At 43.3% G+C, this 20,141-nt stretch overlaps 1 protein-coding gene across 3 annotated transcripts in view; it reads right to left on the reverse strand.

Moving 5' to 3' along the window:
* Positions 1-20,141, reverse strand: part of ERICH6 (glutamate rich 6) — a 407,363-nt gene that overhangs the window by 304,335 nt on the left and 82,887 nt on the right. For 2 of the 3 annotated variants that reach the window (XM_078666090.1, XM_078666089.1), the window contains exons 2-3: positions 14,753-14,831; positions 11,883-11,986 (exon numbers count right to left, since the gene is read on the reverse strand). In XM_078666090.1, coding sequence (XP_078522216.1) covers positions 11,883-11,986; positions 14,753-14,831 — 183 coding nt within the window. Of the gene's footprint in view, positions 1-11,882; positions 11,987-14,752; positions 14,832-14,939; positions 15,007-20,141 lie in introns of all 3 variants that reach the window. The other variant, XM_078666091.1, reaches the window with a different exon arrangement.

A 20,141-nucleotide genomic window follows, 5' to 3' on the forward strand; every position in this document is an offset into this window, starting at 1 on the left:
GGAGTGGGAACCTCGATCCTGGCTCCCAAGCAGAGAACAGGCTCCTATGGCGGGATGGCAAGGAATTCCAACCAGAAACAGATACGACTGCCTGGAAATGGTCTATTGACCGTTAGCCAGTTTACATAGTAACAACCAGGCCCAGAGGACCCCTTGTCCACCACTGGCACTAGAGAGAGCTTTGGCGATTCCTTCTGTTAACACCAACCCTATATCCAAATTATCTACCTGTGCTCAAACCCCTCTACTTTCCCCTTCCCCCCACGCCCCTATAGGAATTGTTGTCGAGGAACCTGTAATGCCTCCCGAGCTTCCGGCTCCTCCTTTCACGGAGGGTCTCAAATCCTCCTCCCCTACTCTGTCTCGGATTAACATTCTGCAAATGACAGATTCAGGTAATGCTACTATAGCTATTCCACACGACCAACTATGCAACTCCACCCGATTAAAAGAGACGACATTATCTGTCCTATTCTGGAACATTGCTGGTCTTTGTTCAAAGACTAACTTACAAACATGGGCGGATACAATAACCGAGAACCATATAGTATGCTTCCAGGAGACCTGGTCAACCGTCCCTGTCCATTTGGTGGGCTACAAAACTTTTTCAATCTCAGCCACGCAGGGCTTGTTCGGAAGACCTAAGGGTGGGTTAGCAGTCTATGTAACAAATAACCTTTTCTCCACAACAATTACCAGCCTAAAAAGAGGTCTGTTACCAAATCTTAAGAATCTGTCTCAACAATAGTTTTGTTTACCTTCTGGTCAACTTATACAACAATCTTTCACCATTAGAGTGTACGCAGACATTACATGAAATCACCACCTTTTTAATGTCACAGTTGAATAAACCATCATCTCCCACTGTTTACATTATCTGGGGAGGCGATCTCAATATCCCACTATGTTCCAACTACAGAAATGGGAACTGCAGACTGTCCGATGAGACTGACAGCCCTTTGGCTCATTTTGCACACTCTATCAATGGGAAATCTCTGAATGAGAGTCTCTTTACTTTAGAGTTGGATTATGCAAATCAGCTAGTCCACCCACAAGTTGACTTTTCCCCAACATTCCATGGCAGGGGTCTGTCAAGCACAATTGATTTTATTCTCTGCTCACAGAGCCTGAGGGGCCAACTGCTAAAATTTTCCACAGGATCCGACAGTAGTAGTGACCACTTCCCAAACAGAATTTTAATACAACCAAACACTGTTTCATTACACACAAATGTTAGAAGCTTGCTAACACAAGAATCTTTAAAAATGGATAAAGTGAATGGGTTCGCAGTAAAGTGGGCCAAAATTGATCCCGACGTAGTAACAGAGAAAGTTCTTAAAAAAGCTTACCTCTCTGTAAATGATTGTTTAAACCCCAGGTCATAGCCCCAAATAGTGTTGGATAGCTTCAGCAGGATTCTGAGAACAATAAAAGAGGAATTAACTCGCACAAACCAACGCAAACCATCGGCCGAGGGCTGTTTAACCCTGGGTGTCGGAAAGCACTCTCAAACCTCAAGGCAGCTCTCCGGATAACCCCGAGGAACTTCTCCGAGATAGCCAAACTAAGAAAACTCTACAAGGACGAAAGGGTAAAACGCAGCAAAGAAATTAAGGCGAACTTGAGGCTACAACTCCATGATAGCTGTCGATCAAGGGACAGCGGTCACTTCTGGCGAGTTGTAAAATCTCCCTTCCTGTCAGACCCGTCGTCAGTTCAACATCTTGATGTCGCAGTGACAGCAGAAGAATGGGTCGCCCACTTTTCAAGAATCTTTGGTGGATCTCAAACAAACCTTACAGAGGGGGTCTCTATCCCAGACCCCACACCGGCCCCAAAGATCTTTCCATTAGACATCTGCTTTGAGCATGGCGAGGTGGTTAGAGCCTTAAAGGCGTCAAAATCAGGTAAGGCCCCCGGTCCAGACGGGGTGCCCGTGGACATTTTTACTCATAACATCGAGCTTTGGTCTCCACTTCTCACCCAGGTCCTGGCCACGGTAACATCATCAGGTCTTATTGAATCATGGTCTTCATCTATTCTCCTCCCCATCTTCAAAAAGGGCGACCGGAACGATCCGGTTTGTTATAGACCCATCTCCCTCCTGGACTCCCTTGGCAAGGTAGCAGGACGACTGTTACTGGTACGTCTTCAGGAGTGGGCAGCTTCTAACAACATCATGACTGACCTCCAGTATGGGTTCCAGGCGGGTCTTGGGACTGTGGAGCAGGCCCTGAATCTCACTCTTTTGATCGGAAAATACGTGAGCGCCAAGAAGGGTCATCTATTCGTCGTATACGTCGACCTCAGTGCAGCGTTCGACTGTGTACAGCATTCTAAACTCTGGGCCTTGCTTGGGGAAATGGGCGTTGATCCCGCTCTTATTGCATTCCTGCGCTAACTATATTCGAACGCAACGGCGAGAGTAAGATACGGGATCAATGGAGAACTCTCCCCCCATTTTCAAATCACAAAAGGGGTTAGGCAGGGTTGTGTACTGGCTCCCTTCCTGTTTAACTTGTACACCAACGGCTTGGAGGCAGCCTTGCTAGAAGGGAGCCAGGACCTCCCACAAATCAACCACCGTCCCATACCAACACTATTATACGCGGACAATTCTGTCATCTTCGCTAGGACGCTGACTCAACTTCAAGTACAGCTCAACAAGTACTGCTCCTATATGGATTCCCTGGGCCTTAAGGGTAACATAAAAAAGACATTTGTAATGCACCTAGGACCAAAAATAAAGAGCCCTAAATCCATTTTTGTTGACAAGACCAAGCTTGAACGAACCCGTGTCTATCCCTACTTGGGCATCCTGGTGGACGATTCTTTGAGCTGGCGGCAGGCTGTGGCAAGCAAAAAATTGCTTTTCCAGAGAACTACTTCAGCCCTAGTTTCTTTTTCAAGGAAACTGGGGAAACCAGCTCCCCCAGAACTACTCAAAATTTACTACGCTAAATGCCACAGTGTGGCAACGTATGGTGCAGGGGTTTGGGGCTATGGTCCAATAAACCCACTGCAATCAGTTGAAAATGGGTTTGCCAAATATTTGTTGGCCCTACCAACAAGTGCCCCAACTTACGCCTCACTAGCAGAACTAGGTATGGACTTTATTACGGACACCATTCGTTGCCAACCCATGCTTCTGTGGCACCGTATATGGTCCAAAGAGGAGTGCCACTTAACGCGTTCATTAATCCTGGATTGCACCGCCCTCGACAACTGGGAAAAAATACCCTGGCTAGTATACATAAGGAACTTAAGTCGGGACATGGACCATAGTAATTTTTTCCAGGACCCTCCCAGCATGGGTGACATTTCGAGGAAAGAACTCAAAAAGCTGTGTCTGAGCCATCTGAGAGCTCTCCGATGCTCGGTAGAACTGGCGAAACCCACAAACTCTCAAATTATTGCTGTTCAGACCCATCTGGGCATTCAACCATACCTGACCTTTTATTTGAACAATTATGAAAAGTACCTTCTTACAAGGTTTCGTTTTAATTTCTTTTTCAGGCTTGTCACCTTTCCTAATGTTCAAGATTGGTCTCCCACAATCACTCCTTGTCCCTGTGATGACCTTTCACCTCAATCAACAATACACATTTTATTTTTCTGCAAATTTTATTCTTTTCCCAGAAAGGTTTGGATTTTGCTCCTACTCAGATTAATAGGTCTTAGATCCTGTCGCCCTGCATATCTATCTCTGCAATCTCTGGAGTCAAGTTTTATTGCGAAGTTCACAGCCAACTTTTTATAAGCCTGTATTAAATATCGACGCAATCATGAGTAATTTATATTTTCAGTTAGTGTTCTCAAAATTATGTGTTTCTTTCTCTCTCCTTATCCTGTACATAATATGATTGATTTACTCTGAAAAACGTCTTTTACTAAAAGTATAATTTTAAATGCTTTTGTACTTTTTATGGTTGCAAAAACAAATGGCAATCGAATAAAAGTTTATGAAACGAAACGATAGCAATATGTTGATGTTTGCAGGGCATTATGTGTAAGAAGTGAACGTAAGTCATGCATCCTCTTCGGTCTCTAATTTTTAAACACATTTCAAGTTTGTGGGGTTCACTGATTTATGGCATCTTACATGTCAAAAATGGACTTAAAAAAGAGTCTCCATAGTGTACTTGATGTGCACACATTTTTGGTTCTGCATTGTACTAAGTACATCTAAATGAACACGTTTCTTACCTTTGGTAATGCCTTACCTGATAGAGACTATACCTAGCCATGGATTCCTTACCTTGGAATTTACCCCAGGCGTCGGACTGGATCTGGAAGATTTTTCGTAAGCAGTACCCCTGCAAGCCCATAGGTGGCGTTGATTGGCTCCGCATCCGTTCTCGGCGTTGTCCGCGCTGAAAGTGAAGTTACAGCACCTATATAGGTGCTACCCAGGCACGATGACATCAGTTTCTTTTCATAAAAAAGCCATGCCAGAAGGGCGGAGCCATGAAGAACACTCACCACTGGTGTGTCAAAACAAACTAGGTCCCTGAAAGGGGTCATCCATGTCCCTAGAAAACGGTTTGCAGTGCGGTGAGGATGAATGGGTAGGTAATGAATCTACGGCTACATACAGTCATTACCAGATAAGGCTTTACAGAAGGTAAGTAACTTGTTCATCTGATAGAGACTTCTAGCTGTAGATTCCTTACCTTAGAATAGTAACCCAAGCAATACCATCCCTGGAGTAGGATCTGCGAACCAATTTCACACAAGAAAGTCCTGCGGACAGAACGGGCAAAGTGCTCATCCTGCGAAACTGACTGTCCAGACAGTAATGTTTGGTGAATGTATTCAGGGAAGCCCACTTTGCCGCCAGGCAGATATGCAGTGTCAGAACTCCATGTGCTAATGCAGTGGTGGCTGCCTTAGCTCTGTTGGAATGAGCTCACAAACTTTTCAGGAGGTTGCTTCTTGGCCAGTGTGGAGCAGATTTTGATGCAGAGCATGACATATCTGGTGATGGTCTGCTTCTGCATGGTCCGACCTTTCTTTGCACCAACATACCCCACAAAGAGTTGGTCGTCCACCCGGAACTCTTTTGTGTGGTCAAGATAGAACAACAATGCTCATTTTTGGTCCAGATGCTGTAGTTGCTCCTCTTCCTTAGAGGTATGTGTAAGAGCGAAAAAAGTAGACAAGGTGATGGATTGGCCTACATGTGAAAGAGTGACCACTCCTGGTGGAAAGAAGGCCAGAGTGCGAACCACAACTGTGTCAGGATAGAGTGAAAGGTAAAGAGGCTTAGATGATAAGGCCTGCAGCTCACTCCCTTTGTGGGCCAAACGTAATTGCTACATGGAAGGCTGTCTTCAAGGTGAGAAGCCTGAGGAGACAACTGTGAAGAGGCTCGAAAGGAGCACACATTAAAAACATCAAGACAAAATCAAGTACCCACTGAGGCATAATGGAAGGAAGAGATGAGTAAGACCTTTAAGGAACCTATTTACAATAGAGGACTTGAAAAAAGAAGGTTGATCAGGCAACCTCGAGAGGCAAAAAAGGCAGACAGATTGACCTTAATTGTACCCAGAGCAAAGCCCTGCTGGGCAAGAGACAAGACAAAAAGCAGAACCTCAGAAAGAGGGGCAGAAAGGGAATCAACAGATTTTTCTGCACACCATGCCACACGGCAGGTATACACAGTCTTGGTAGAGGGACGCCTGGCTGCCAAGATAAAATTACAGACTTTGGGAGGAAGGTCAAAAGCTGTCAACTGTTGCAGCTCAATCTCCACGCAAGAAGGTGGAGAGTGGACAGGTTCAGGTGAAGAACCCTCCCTGCTGCTGAGACAGAAGATCTTTCCGAAGGGGCAGCCTCTTCGGAGGATCAATGGCCATGCTAAGAACCCTGTGATACCAGACTCTACATGCCCAGTCCAGAGTCACCAGGATGACTTGGGCCCAGTCATTCTTGATTTTCTTGAGATCTCTAGGTAGAAGTGAAATGGGTGGATAAGTGTACAGGAGGCTCCACTTGAGACGAAAAGTGTCTCCAAGTGAGTGCTGCCTCAGAAAATCTAGTGTGCAATACTGAAGACATTGCACATTCTTAACAGTGGCAAACAGATCTAACCAAGGCTCTCCCCACTGCTGAAAGAGACCTTGCACCACCTATGGATGGAGACAGAATTTGTGATCTGCTCTGCAGCTGAGTTTGTTCATTTAGAGAACCGGCCAGATGGTGAACCACCAAAGAAATGCCCTGGCATTCCAGCTACCTCTAGATGCGCAGGGCCTCTTAACAAAGTGTCCATGACCCCACCCACCTTGTTTGCTGCAGTACTACATGGCAGTGGTGTTGTACAGGAACACTTGCACTAACCTTCCCTTGACTGGGGGTAGAAAGACTTTCAATGCCAGTCGATTACTCAGAGCTCCAGCAGGTTGTGGATTAAGGATTCTGCCAGTAAGGATTCTGCCAGAGACCAGAGTCCTCTGATCTCCACCTCATAGTAGGAGTGAAGCATTTGTCACTACTGTGAGATCTGGTTGGGAAAGGGAGAGAGGTCTGCCTCTGACTCAATCGTGGTTTGTTATCCATCCCTGCAGATATTTTGCAGTTACCTCTGAGATCTGGATCAGGTATGAGAGATTTCCCAGATGTCGCGCCCACTGTAACTTCAGGTCCCGCTGCAGCACTGCCTACATATGCCATCTGGCATGTGTTACCAGCAGGATGCACAAGGCCATGAGGCCCAGCAGACTCAGTGTCAGTCAGAAAAACAGGATAGAGGCTGAAATATCGGCATCAAAGCCTGAATAACCTGGACTCACCATTCAGGGGGATTAGCCCAAGACTGTACTGTGTTCAGAACAGCCCGATGAAAGGGATCACCTGAGAGGAAGTCAGGTGTGACTTTGGCACTTTGATAGAGAACCCCAGCTAGTGAAGGAGGTTCACTGTAGTCTGGAGGTGGGAAACAAGCAGGCCTTCAACAGCCAGTCGTCGAGATAGGGGAAGATTGGCACCACAGATCAGCGCAGATGAGCTGCAACCACCACGGTCACCTTGGTGAAAACCGAGGGGAGCTGGTAAGGCCTAAAGGGAGCACAGTGAACAGAAAATGCTTATGGCCTACCAAAAACCGCAGATAGCGCAGATGAACAGGCAGGATGGGTATGTAAAAAGAGACATCCTGCAAGTCAAACGCTACCTTTCAGTCTTCAGGGTCCAGGGCAGAAAAGACCTGAGCCAACGTGATTGATTGGTTTAGATATTTGTAAAGAGCAGCCATCGCTCCAGAGGGAGCATCCTGGTTCTATACAGAAGAAACCAAATTAGCTGGGTAAGTATGAGAGAGATCTTACTATACCAGTGAGGAGCAGAATGCATCCGTGAGCCCAAAAATCAAGGTTTACAGTGATTTCCTCAATTGAGTCTCTGATTCCATCTCCCTTTGGTGTCCCAAGAATGCGATGTATTTTTCTCCTTTGGTTTTATACTTGAAGGTGGGGGGCCTAAAAAGGTTCACTGTGGAGGATCTGAGGCTCCTAGCCGTGACATAATGAGTGAACTTGGCTGCCAGGTATCTAGGTCAGCATTTTGAATTTCTACTTCTTGAGGAAGAGATAGAGGTTTCGGAAATCGAGGATAGGATGAAGGCCCTTGTCCTTTATGGGAACCAGAAGATAGTGGGAATCACAACCACAGCCTACTTCTGGCCAGGGCCGGACTGGGAACCAAAACCGGCCCTGGCAAAGTGCTCGGCCGCCCCCCACCTCTCCCGGGGTTGGGGGTGCCGCCGAGCTCTATGAGGGGCCGGTTTTCGGCCGTTTTTGAACGGCCCTGTAACAAAAACGGCCCCCAAGGCCCCAAAAACGGCCCCCACCCTTGCGGCGCACCGGGGGATTGCCCGGTGCCCGCAACTGCCAGTCCAGGCCTGCTTCTGGCAAAGGAACCCACTCTATGGTCCCCTTTGCCAAGAGAGTCATCACCTCGCCGAGAAGGGACAGATGATCCTTCGTCAACTGATCTTGAGATGGTGGCATGGGGGGAGGTGTAGTCTTTAAGGGGAGGGAGCAACTCATATCCCACATATCCGACATTATGAACTGCCAGCGGGGCAGGTGATGGAGAAGCCTTCCACCAACTGGATTAACCATGGTGGCAAAGGGGCAAACTAGGCGCGGAACCTGAAGATGCATAGCAGGGGTTGGGCCGCCCAAAAATGAATGGCCTCACAGAATTCTCTTAACTGGGCAGGGGTCACTCTGGCCTTCGGCAATTCGGGAAGGCGCAGAGTCAGCCCAGGTGCAGCTTCCAGAGAATGAGTTCAGGAATGCAGAGGCTCCCTCAACGCATCAGCGGTTCAATGGGGAGAAGTCAAAGAACACTTTGACTTCTTACTCTCCTTCTAATGCCTCCTACTTGAATGTCCCGACGTCTTTGAACAGAACAAAGAGGACATCGGGCTTCGCAAATGATCTCTGGAACTTTCCCTCGACCGGGATCTCAACTGCTGTGGAGTCGCATACCGGGGCACTAGCAGCTTCAGTGACATCTCCCTTAAAGCCTTTGGAGCCATGGCCCAGCAATCGGAGCATGCCTTGGTGCCATGGTCACGCTCCAAACACCGAAGGCAAACAAGGTGCGGGTCCATCACGGACATTAGCTGGCGACAGGTGTCGCAGGGCTTAAAACCAGACTTGCGCTAGGACATCCTCGACACACCAGGAGGTAAAGCTCAAAAGAAGTCGACAAAATGTCAAAAAAGGTCTATCAAAAAGGGACAGAGCAGTAGCTCTTCTCCAAAACAGTGCTGGCTGGCGTGGAAAGAAAAAAATGATGGCAGTATGCCTGGGTGGTGCCTATATAGCTACCGTAACATCACTTCTGGCATGGAAGATGCCGACAACTGACGCAGTGCCGATCAACGCCAGATCCTGGCGTGCAGAGGTACCTCTTATGAATTTATTTTCGGATGCAGCCTGACGCCTGGGGGAAATTTTAATGTAAGGAACCTGCAGCTAGAAGTCTCTAATGAATATGCAGGTTATCGTTTTTATTCCCAGAAATGCGGGAGTGGATTGAAGTGGGACCTTTGCCTTTGGCCACAATTCCAATATTTTACCAACATAAATGTGAGAAAATAAATCGTGTTTTAGCAATAATTAAATATTTGCACGGTTCTATGGGGAAAAAAGCTGATGTAATTCATTCAAGCCTTGCCTGTTTAAATTTCCTTTTGTCTGTATTTGCAAAAAAGCGGGGACTGTGGGTGCCAGGTACACAGGTCCAAAAACTGCTGACATACCGTTTGACAAATTTCTTTGCGAACCATCTATTTGAAATGCATTTGACATGTTTGCAGTTTAGCCTGTCCCTTTACCATGCAATACCACTTTGATTGGAAGGAATGTTAAGCTACAGGATGGTGTTATTTATCGCCAATACTTAAAAACAATACCTGTGGAACATTATTTAGTGAACTGGGGAATAACAAGTGGATTTTGACATTTACTGCACCAAATTCTCCCTGTGCTTGTATTTATTAGGCATTTCCCCCTGGTAATTTTTTGCAAGCTTTACCTGCTGAAATGTATTTGGGGGAAAACTTGACTGTCAGATTTTATCAATAAACTTATCATTTTGAGACCTGTACAAACAGCGGCTTTAAACAAAGCAATCATAATCAAGGTCTTTATGTTATAGTTTAACGTTTACAATGTTGTACATTTGTAACAGAGTCTCAAACAATACATATATATTTCTGAAACTCCCTCATGATCACATGACATTGTGGGTAGTCAATATAAGGGTGGCTTTAAGAATGCTGAGCACAGGGGCTAAATTGATATGAAGTGAACCTGAAGATGCTCACATGACAGGGAACAGAAAAGACCACCTAGGGTTGCATTCTGCGAATGCTGTTGGAGGTAGAACTCAAACCAATTGGATGTGGTTTGATGAACATGGGCCCACAGGGTTAACCTCTTCAAAAGGGAGCAGTGCCAGTGGTCGAAAGTATCAAACTCGAAAGGCAGATACCGCAAGACTAACAAGCAGCCGGTGCAGTTATCACTACACCGGAGTGAGTTGAATCAAGACACTCCTGTAACTGAACTACAATTATGTTTTTCTAGTACTTTAGCCAAGACAGACGTGGTGATAAGAAGACTAAAGGGGGCCAGTGCACCAGAGCCCAGATTAGGTCTCGTATTCTCAACAACACACTCCTTCATAGGGATGGGACATGCCCCTAATGGATAGTTTTATAGGACAGCAAACAAAGGGGGTGAATAATATTGCAAACTTCTTGGGTTGAGGATCCCATGGAGAGCTGGTGGGATTTAAAAAAATAAGATTCCTCATCAGCGGGGACAGCAATGTGCAAGGATATTGCTCAGGTCAACTTCAAGATATCACATGGCATGGAAATTAACCATTTTGCATGTATGGCCATTCCCTGACTTTGACAATCTTTTCCACAAGAAACGGATTTCAGCTTACCATGGAGTAGAGATAAGTGAGGGAACCTGTAACCACAACAGACAGGGCTGTAGCAGAGGATACTGGTTAAAGAAGGTCCATTGACTCTTTTCTTTCTATTTTTCAATAGCATCGGTCCACAAACATCTTTTAGCCTCCATATTCACAACGTTCTAATCATAGCTGGCTACAGATGTTTTGTCCATCTTGACACAACCATCACGTTGAGTTCTTTTATATTTTACAGTGTAAGATTGACCCAGAGTCCCTGATGGACTTCTCTGCAAGACAGTACATTTTTGTCATTATATCACCCATAGTGTAAATTAAAGAGATCAAAGGTTACACTACAAGGTCCTTAGTAAATTGAAATAGACTACTCTCATAGATTACAGTAATTCCATAGTCCTTCCTTGTGTACCTTAAGTGAAACTAAGTTACAGATGATAACTCCTCTGCCTGGGTATACCAAGACCTCACGAAACAATATCAGATGTCTAAAGAATGAAAATCATGTTTTCTTTCTTCTGTTTAACAGCAGATCCGGTGTTAAGTAGACAGCACTTTAAAGAATTGTGTCAGATATTGTATTCCTGCCTGTGCTATCTATTAACAGCAGTAAAACAGACTTGTTTCTGAGGATAATTTGTTAGGAGGCTGTAGTGTGTTTATCCCATTCAGTGGTAAAGTGCAGTTGTTACGCAGGTCGATAATGTTGTGAGTTCACTACATGATCAATGAACGCAGGCAAGCTAAACTAAAATGCATTGCAGGTACAGGCTTCAACCTGAAGCTAACACCATAGTCCTTAGGTGCCATACTTTGCTGCCTGGCCAGCACTGTGCGCTTAATGTTGGCATAATGTAACAAATGGAAGAGGAGAGGATTACCTATGACGCTGCCCAATATTCTCAATATGCCGGTGAATGCTGAGGAGGTCAAGGTGGGCTGCCTACCTGCTTCCAAGTACAATGATTACAACTGAACTCCATGTAGTACTGGCTGCCAACTGGATGCAACAAAAGCAAAGCCAAGAGAGTGGACTGGTTTTTTGATCATTGGCAAGTGGTAGTAGCAGCTTCCTTTGAGCTTCATGACAATATTCAGAAACATAACTGAAGCGGCGCCTTAAGGCCATAAGAAAGATGAAAGCTGGTGAACCCTTGACACTTGCCGGTGGCGCCAGTATCCTATTGTGTGAGCCAAGCATCATGAGGTGCCAACCTATCGGCATCTGTGAAGGTGGGGGTCACAACACTTGGGAGTGAAAAGTACTTAATTCAGTCACAAATTATAAAAGGTCGCATTTACTGTAAATGTGCTACAAAGGCAAAGATTTGTTTGTCTACACTATTTTGTCTTATTTGTGAGCGGTTTTTAACAGCTGTTGTGTCTGTGAACTTTTTACATCCCTTCAATTCTTCACTTACCCATTTTCTTTTCAGAATTATCATAGAGCCAACTTTCTTCCGTCTGCATTTCCCTCGAGATTCCCTTTGGCTTTGATTCGGTGGTCTGTGGCAAATGACATTCACTGCAGTTGGATAAAATACAGTTGATTGAATAACAGAAAAAAACGATTAATAGCTAACAGATCCACATTGAATGAAGGTAAATGATCAATGTATAGGTAATCTATTGATGGCCAGAAGAAACATCACTGAGGACTTGAGGAATCACCTATAAGACAGTTGAGTGGCCATAACAGACCTACACAAAGACCGAGAGATACCAAGGGAAAAGCAACTTCATATAGTCCTCAGGTTGCTGAACTATAAGCTCTGTTGCTACATCCTCAGTCGATGCAGACAAGTCACTCCCCATTATCTTCACCTCCGAAATATTCAGCATTATAAATGTCAGCTTTGTAAACATGTCAACTATGTCAATATATGATGCAGGCTACCCCTGCGTGCCCAGATTCAAGCTGCTTAAGTGACCTGCAAGGCATGCTGACTGATCACGTTAAAATTCCCTTCAGTTACTTTACTGGCTGCATATCAGCTCAATGCGAACCCTCACATTAGTTCACTATTCTGAAATGCCTACAGGATTTCATCTAGAGATTTGTTACCTATAGAAATTCAGACTTTTGCTCTTCCAACACACTTCATAAAAAAAAACTAAAACTTGAAATTTGGATCTAGTCAGTACCGAGCCCTAAAGATAATAGAGAAAAGAGTATTCTTAAGGATATCCTCAAAACAATATTTTATGCCTTCCCCCCACTCCTGCTCCTCCCATTTTCAAGCAAAGAGCAGTCATCCTAAAACTATCTGTTCTAGAATGGATGAACTGACCAATTAAAAAAACATCAGAGTCACTAGACCATAAGCCTCATCAGTAGCCAATGGCCATGCATCTGAATTACAGTTGGTCATTGCAACAGTGGCCTAAATGAAGTCAACATGTATAACTGATGTGAAGCCATGAAGAAAAATATGTAATTCTTGGTTGAGACCGGTACACAAATCAGTGCGGTGCAGCAGGTCAATCTGACATAAAAAGAATAATTTCCGAAAAAAGCAGGTAACTATATATGTATTACTCTTCAAAAGAAAAGTCTTCATTGCAGCAAAACATGGTTGGATAACTTGCCTAATGCCCTGTGAAACTGGGGTTGATTTCCTCACCAGGGTAACTTTTTTTCAGACAAAAATAAAAAGTATGTATTCAATTTGAAAATTTCGGAACTGCAAGTTTATTAAGAGCTATCCAACACCATCCTCTAAACCAACTATATACTTTCGGCCATGATATAAAAGAGGCAAGCCTGGCAGTTTGAGCTGGACTGTTCTCATTGGAGCAGGGTCAAGACTGATCTGCATATGGCTTGGTCCAAACTGAGGTGGTATGGTGTGCAAAATAACGATGGCCTGGGATGCAGTCCTGAGTAATTACTGATGGCTGAGATTAAATCAAGCATTCCATCCATCACTTTTTGTATATTTCAGTGCAAAAGAATTAGGCAACATCATTAATTATTAACAAGTGGCACAACACTGTGTATGCCACCATCTGAAAGGGGAGACACATTGAATAAGAGATTATAATTTTTCCACAAAATTGATATTGATGATTGCCCATATGTAAAACATACAAGCACCAGTGGTCGACTGAATGCTGGCCCATTGACAATAAAATATACCTCACAAATTCAAATGTATCAATGAAGATGAAAAAAGAACAAACATCTTCTGCTTATGTGTAGTAGAACAAAGTTAGTGGTAAGACCAGGAAACAGAGGGAGATTTAATACAGTAAAAAAGAACATCTGATCAGGGAAGGCATGGTACAATACAAGGATAAGCTAAATAATGCTAAGGACATCTCCGAAGAAACATAAATACTCATTTGATATATCTGTAATACAAGATTTGTCAAACCACAAAACGACTATCATGGACTCTGTGATTCCAGAATCTATCTGAGTATACTCCAGTTGCCAGTCAGGTGCTTTTCTCTTATCTTTGGCTAAGAAGTGCTAAAGACCCCAATTTGTGACTGTGTGCCAGGACAAAGTTGATAGCTGCTTTGCAGCTGCCTGACACTAAGTGACTGTAACTCCCTTTCACAAAAGCATGCTTGTATGTCAATGTATCAAGGCCAACAATACTGTTCTAAAATAATTTTGCATCCCCTACATTGCAGGGTAAGTATACATTTATTTTACTTATCTCTCCTGCTGCATACATAGATTTAACATGTAACGCAAGATTTATGTCATCCGATGTATCTTAGTGATGTCTTATTCTACACCAAAAAGGGCTCAATTCAAAAAATATTCTGGTGTAACTTACTCTTGCAGTATTCCTAGCGTACTACTAAATTCCAAAGTAAGCCAGGCATACTCCTGTCTTCCTCCTGTTATTTACTATATAACAAGGAATATTAGAGATCTACTGTTAGCAAAATCATGCCAAAGATCACTACAGTTTGGCTTGATCGGGCTCAGAATAAGTATCTCTAATTTGCACCTGAAAGGGATTTTCCCTTCCAAAGGTAATCACTTATTTCCAATATTATAGCTTGAGTCATAATCTTCTCAACTAAATTCCTCATTTTCAAAGGAGGTAAAGTGTCCTGCCTGGTGCAGATCACCTTGTGGAGTTAAGACAAGTCACAATAGCATGCATGAAAAACAGATGAAAGTTTGAATACAGCAGTAATGGAAGGACAGGCAACAATTTGCGCAGAACCATCAATTTCTGCTTTAAGTATGGATAAACTTCACATTTAAAAAAATGTTAGTGCAGATATCTGAAGCTCTGCACAGATTCATGCATTGAAAATCACTTACTTTTCCACTTTAGGTGATAAACTAAACCATGGTTCTTCTCTTCTAATTCCGGCAAGTATTCTGGGAAGATATTTTTTACCTGATGGATGACAAAAGGTTGTACCTTATTACTCTAAGCAATGTAAACAGAAAATTAAAAATATCGCTGAAAATGAGGTGCTGGGCTCCTGCACAGAAATTCATTCACCTGCATAATTTTTATGGTCCAACTTTTTCAGACACCCGGCCATCCCCCACTTGGTCATTCATGAGTTCTGTTCACATTAAAAAAAAAATCACAAGGAGAAAAAAATGCTTTGCCTTAATTGTGTCCCTCTGCGCAAAATACACATTTCTATCTAATAAAAAACATTTCCCCGTGCACTACAAACAAATTGACCCCAATGCAAGCCACAAAAAAATAATTTAAATCAATGAAAAAGCACATTTTTATCACTGACATATATTCAACAGGCGCAATTTGCTTGTTGCCAAGACCACAAAGATAAATAAATATTTGCATCCGCACCTTTAGAATGATTGCTTTTAATTTTCCCCACTTTGTATTTGCAAGAGAAATGTTCAGAATTAATATGCCCTTTACAAGGCATGAGAAATACATTTGTGGTTCATGAGTCGTCAACACTAATGTGAATCCTGGGCATGGGTACCATGACTCTCACGTATACCAGAACATGTTAGCCCAGCACACTCAATATACAAATGTCACAAAGTATACAATCAGTAATACAGAAATTTTTCCGAAGGCGAGTCGATGTTGGATTTCAGTTCATTCTTTATTTTTCATTCTTTAAAAAACTTTTGAAACCGCCAACGCGTTTCGTCCCTTCCAGGGACTTCTTCAGGGCTACAAAAGTACATATAAAAAAAACTATTTACAATTTATACAATTTCATTCATCAAAAACATCGACTTTAAAATATCACAATTTATTGATTGAAAATTATCTCCTCTTCTATCATCCAAATATTTGAGTATACTATCACAGAGGTATAACATTCAGGACCCATATTAAGTGAAAATCCAAAAACCGTGAAGTGGAGAAGGGTGGAACAACTCCATCTGTCATAACTTAATACAAGTGGTAAGACATTCATAAAGGACAACATACCTCGCAATGTAAAGTACAAGTATTCTAATTGTTAATTCCTCATTGGGTCAGGACGGAAGATTCTGTAATTTATTTATATATTTTCAGGACTTTGTGCTGATCAAATCACGAAAAGTTACCTGCTAAAATTACATGGAAACTAACTATTAAGGAAGCGCATTAAATCTGAAAGTAAGTAATCCATAACCGGTTAGATATCACAGCATATATACTATACATAGTTACCCCATAAATTAATTTAATACCCATTTCTTAACCATTTTACAGAATCTTCCGTCCTGACCCAATGAGGAATTAACAATTAGAATACTTGTACTTTACATTGCGAGGTATGTTGTCCTTTTTGAATGTCTTACCACTTGTATTAAGTTATGACAGATGGAGTTGTTCCTCCCTTCTCCACTTCACGGTTTTTGGGTTTTCACTTAATATGGGTCCCGAATGTTATACCTCTGTGATAGTATACTCAAAAATGTGGATGATAGAAGAGGAGATAATTTTCGATCAATAAATTGTGATATTTTAAAGTTGATGTTTTTGATGAATGAAATTGTATAAATTGTAAATAGTTTTTTTATACGTACTTTTGTAGCCCTGAAGAAGTCCCTGGATGGGATGAAACGCGTTGGCGGTTTCAAAAGTTTTTTAAAGAATGAAAAATAAAGAATGAACTGAAATCCAACATCGACTCGCCTTCGGAAAAATTTCTGTATTACTGATTGTATACTTTGTGACATTTATATATTGAGTGTGCTGGGCTAACATGTTCATGTATATCTGAGGAATGCTAGGTTCTTTGAATCAGCTTCTGAATTTAGGAGGTATATGGAATTTTGCCTCCAGCCCGTGTTTGCACCTCTGTGCTTCTTTAATACTGATAAGGGATTTTTTTGAACTTGTGCAGGCATCTATGCTTTGATTCCCAGCTTTGTATATCTCATGTATACCACTAATATCTTTGGAAAGCATATACTGGAGCCATCGTCCCAGCAACTTTGCGCCTGTTTACAACAAGGGCAATCTGGGTTCACAGAAAACTGCTAAAAGTCATTTGTTCCTCTTTGTAAATCAACACTTTCGGGCTTAAATTCCTTCATGGGTGCTGCTATCTGTGCCTTTACCTACTCTTTTGACACTAGTGTATTTTATGCATCTGTAAGCTACAAAGTCCTTTTAAAAGTACTGGGCACACTGAGTCCATGTAAGTAAGGTACTCATTCTAGTGTTTATATTAAAACATCATTCACAAGACAAAATGGCAGCAATCTTGGAGATTGATAACGAAAAGCAAAGAATTCTGTTGCAGGAGTATAGGCCCAATAGCCTAGGGAACCCTAATGGAGGACAAACCTTCATATCCAAACCCTGATATTATCAGTGTTGACTTTCACCAACTGCTCAAGCCAGTAATCAATAAATTTGTAGGAAAACAACCATTTGGTTACTAGGGGCTTGCACAGAAACTACACAAAAGTCTATAGTATTACATTCCTTCAATACCTATACCCACAGAGAAATATCTTGCTTTGTTTGGAGCAAAATCAAGATTTTGAAACAATATATACTGAACTAATCAAGAGAATAAACTAAAGGAAATCCTTCCAAGATAGCTATCTGTTATCAAGACCCCACCAACATACTGTAATACTCTATTCTAAACATGAATATTCTGTGTTGTAAGGCACAGAACATTTCCCTAGTATTGCCTGAAAAGCGCTGTGTTGGAGAAGGGAGTATGTATTACTTGGAGGATGATGTCAGGATTGAACCTGCTGAGTTTCAATGGAATTAACCTCAGGTTCTTTTATGCCTGTATCATTATAGTATCTATAATGTGAATCCTTTCTTCATTCACACTTTTTGCAAAAACACAGTTCCAAATGTTGACGCTGGAGAAGCACAATTTTTGCTGCATCCTTTTACGTTTAGCTAATTAATATATATATATATATTTTTTTTTTCCGACCACATCTCCCATAAAGCAGTGCACAGCCTCATCACGAGCAGCCCATCAGAGGGCGTGTTATCAAGCTAGATAAGGGGCTGTGGTTGGACACTGCACGTTGCTTCCCTCCACCATCAGCCTCTGAGGAAGAAAATATTTGAAACGCGTAAGGCTACGATGGTAGCAGGACTGTGAAAGGGGAACAGCCGGCTGGTGCCTTTTACCTGTTTATTGGAGCTGAGGCTTGGAGCTCTTCACCTCTCCTAGAGTGCACCTCTCACGACGACAACAAGCTGGGAGCAGTAATACATAGGCGGCGGTCGTGCCGCCGAGGTGCACCACCTTATGAAGCAGGGGGCCGCAGGGGCAAGTATCCTACGAGCCTCTGACCTGGAGCAGAGGTGCTGGAATTGAAGACACACGCAGGCTGGGGCTCAATCTATGAGCTTGAAATACCCACAGTAAAAGAAAGGATCAACGAAAATAAAATGGATGCAAATAATAATTTTTCCGACCACAACTCCCATAAAGCAGTGTACAGCCTCATCACGAGCAGCCCATCAGAGGGCGTGTTATCAAGCTAGATAAGGGACTGTGTTTGGACACTGCACGTTGCTTCCCTCCACCATCAGCCTCTGAGGAAGAAAATATTCAAAACACGTAAGGCTACGATGGTAGCAGGACTGTGAAAGGGGAACAGCCGGCTGGTAATGTAATGTAATGTAATTGCCCATTTATACCGCGCAACAATCGCTCCAAGGAGCATCTCTGCGCCCCTGCAAAGTCAACCTTACTGCTTGGTTTAACCAGGACCGGAATCACACTAGGGCTCTGGCCGTTATGTCCGGAAGGTTGCAGATCCCGGTTTTTAATTGTTTACGGAAATCTGGTTCCTTGTCCAGAGCTCTTAGGTGTGGGGGGAGGACATTCCACGCTTTTGCACCTAATACCGCCAGGGATTTGCCCCCTCGGGTTTTGAGTCTGAACCCTGGAACGGTCAGTAGGTTGGCATTTAGGGATCGTAATGTTCGAGTTGGACAGTATCTTACGAATTTCCTGGGCAGCTCGAAAGGTGATTACAAGCAATTTGTACAAGACCCTTTTTGTTATAGGCAACCAATGTAGTGCGTTAAGATCTTTGGTTGCTGAGGATTTTCTCGGCCATTTTAAAACCAGCCTTGCTGCCGCATGCTGTACCATCTGGAGTTTATGGGTGACCACTTTATTAGTGCCAGCATACGGGCTGTTGCAATAATCAATGTGTGATGTCACTAATGCAACCGTAACTGTTTTCCTTGCTTCAAAGGGCAGCGAGTCAAATAACTTCCTGAGCCCCTTTATCACCCCAAAACAGGTGCCTGCCACTTTTGCTGCCTGATGTTTAAAGGACAGGTCGGCATCAAAGTGTACCCCAAGGTTGCGGGCCGAGATGGTAGTGTGAGGCGGTATTTCTGCCTTTTCAGGCCACCATAATCTGGGAATGAATTCATTTTTTGGGCCTATTGGCATGATCTCAGTTTTGCCTGTGTTGCATTTTAGGTGATTTCTCCGCATCCAGTCAAAGGTGGCCGTTAGGCAACATTTAAGTTTTTCCTCCCAAACCTGGTTATCTTTATCCATTACCAGGATAAGTTGTGTATCGTCGGCATATGCTATTACATCCATGCCGAATGATGATATCAACTTTATCAGGGGTGCGGTGTAGACATTGAACAATGTCGGACTCAAACTGGAACCTTGAGGCACTCCCGTTAACAGTGGTTTCTCACTGGAACGGAATTCCCCCAAGGTCACCACTTGTCTCCTTTCACTTAGGAAATTCTTTATCCACTCCAGGGCTATGCCTGTGATGCCAGATGTTATTAGCCGGTCTATTAGGATAGCATGAGAGACCGTGTCGAAGGCCGCCGACAGATCTAATAATATCAAGACGGCCTTCTTACCTTGATCTAAGGCTGAGCGGATAGTTTCAGTAGTGAACAGGAGGGCTGATTCCGTGGAATGTTGAGCCCTGAAACCTGCTTGGTTAGGGTGCCATGCTTCACTATCTTCCAGAAAGCGTGTAAGCTGTTTATTTACTATCGACTCTGATATTTTACACAGTGCCGGAAGTAGTGAGATGGGACGTAGATTTGAAAGTATAGTGGGGTCGGGGAGTTGTTTTTTTTGCAGTGGTTTCACTGCTGCTAGTTTCCACTCTGGGGGGACATTGGCCGTAGACAGTGAGTTATTAACAATGTCATTTACGACTGGGTGGACAGTTTCTGCAATAAGGTGCAGGAGTCCAATTGGGCACGGGTCAAATGGTGAGCCTGATTTTGTTGCCAAAATTG

This window comes from Lissotriton helveticus, chromosome 11, assembly GCF_964261635.1.
Source record: "Lissotriton helveticus chromosome 11, aLisHel1.1, whole genome shotgun sequence".
In the NCBI taxonomy this organism is placed as follows: Eukaryota; Metazoa; Chordata; class Amphibia; order Caudata; family Salamandridae; genus Lissotriton; species Lissotriton helveticus.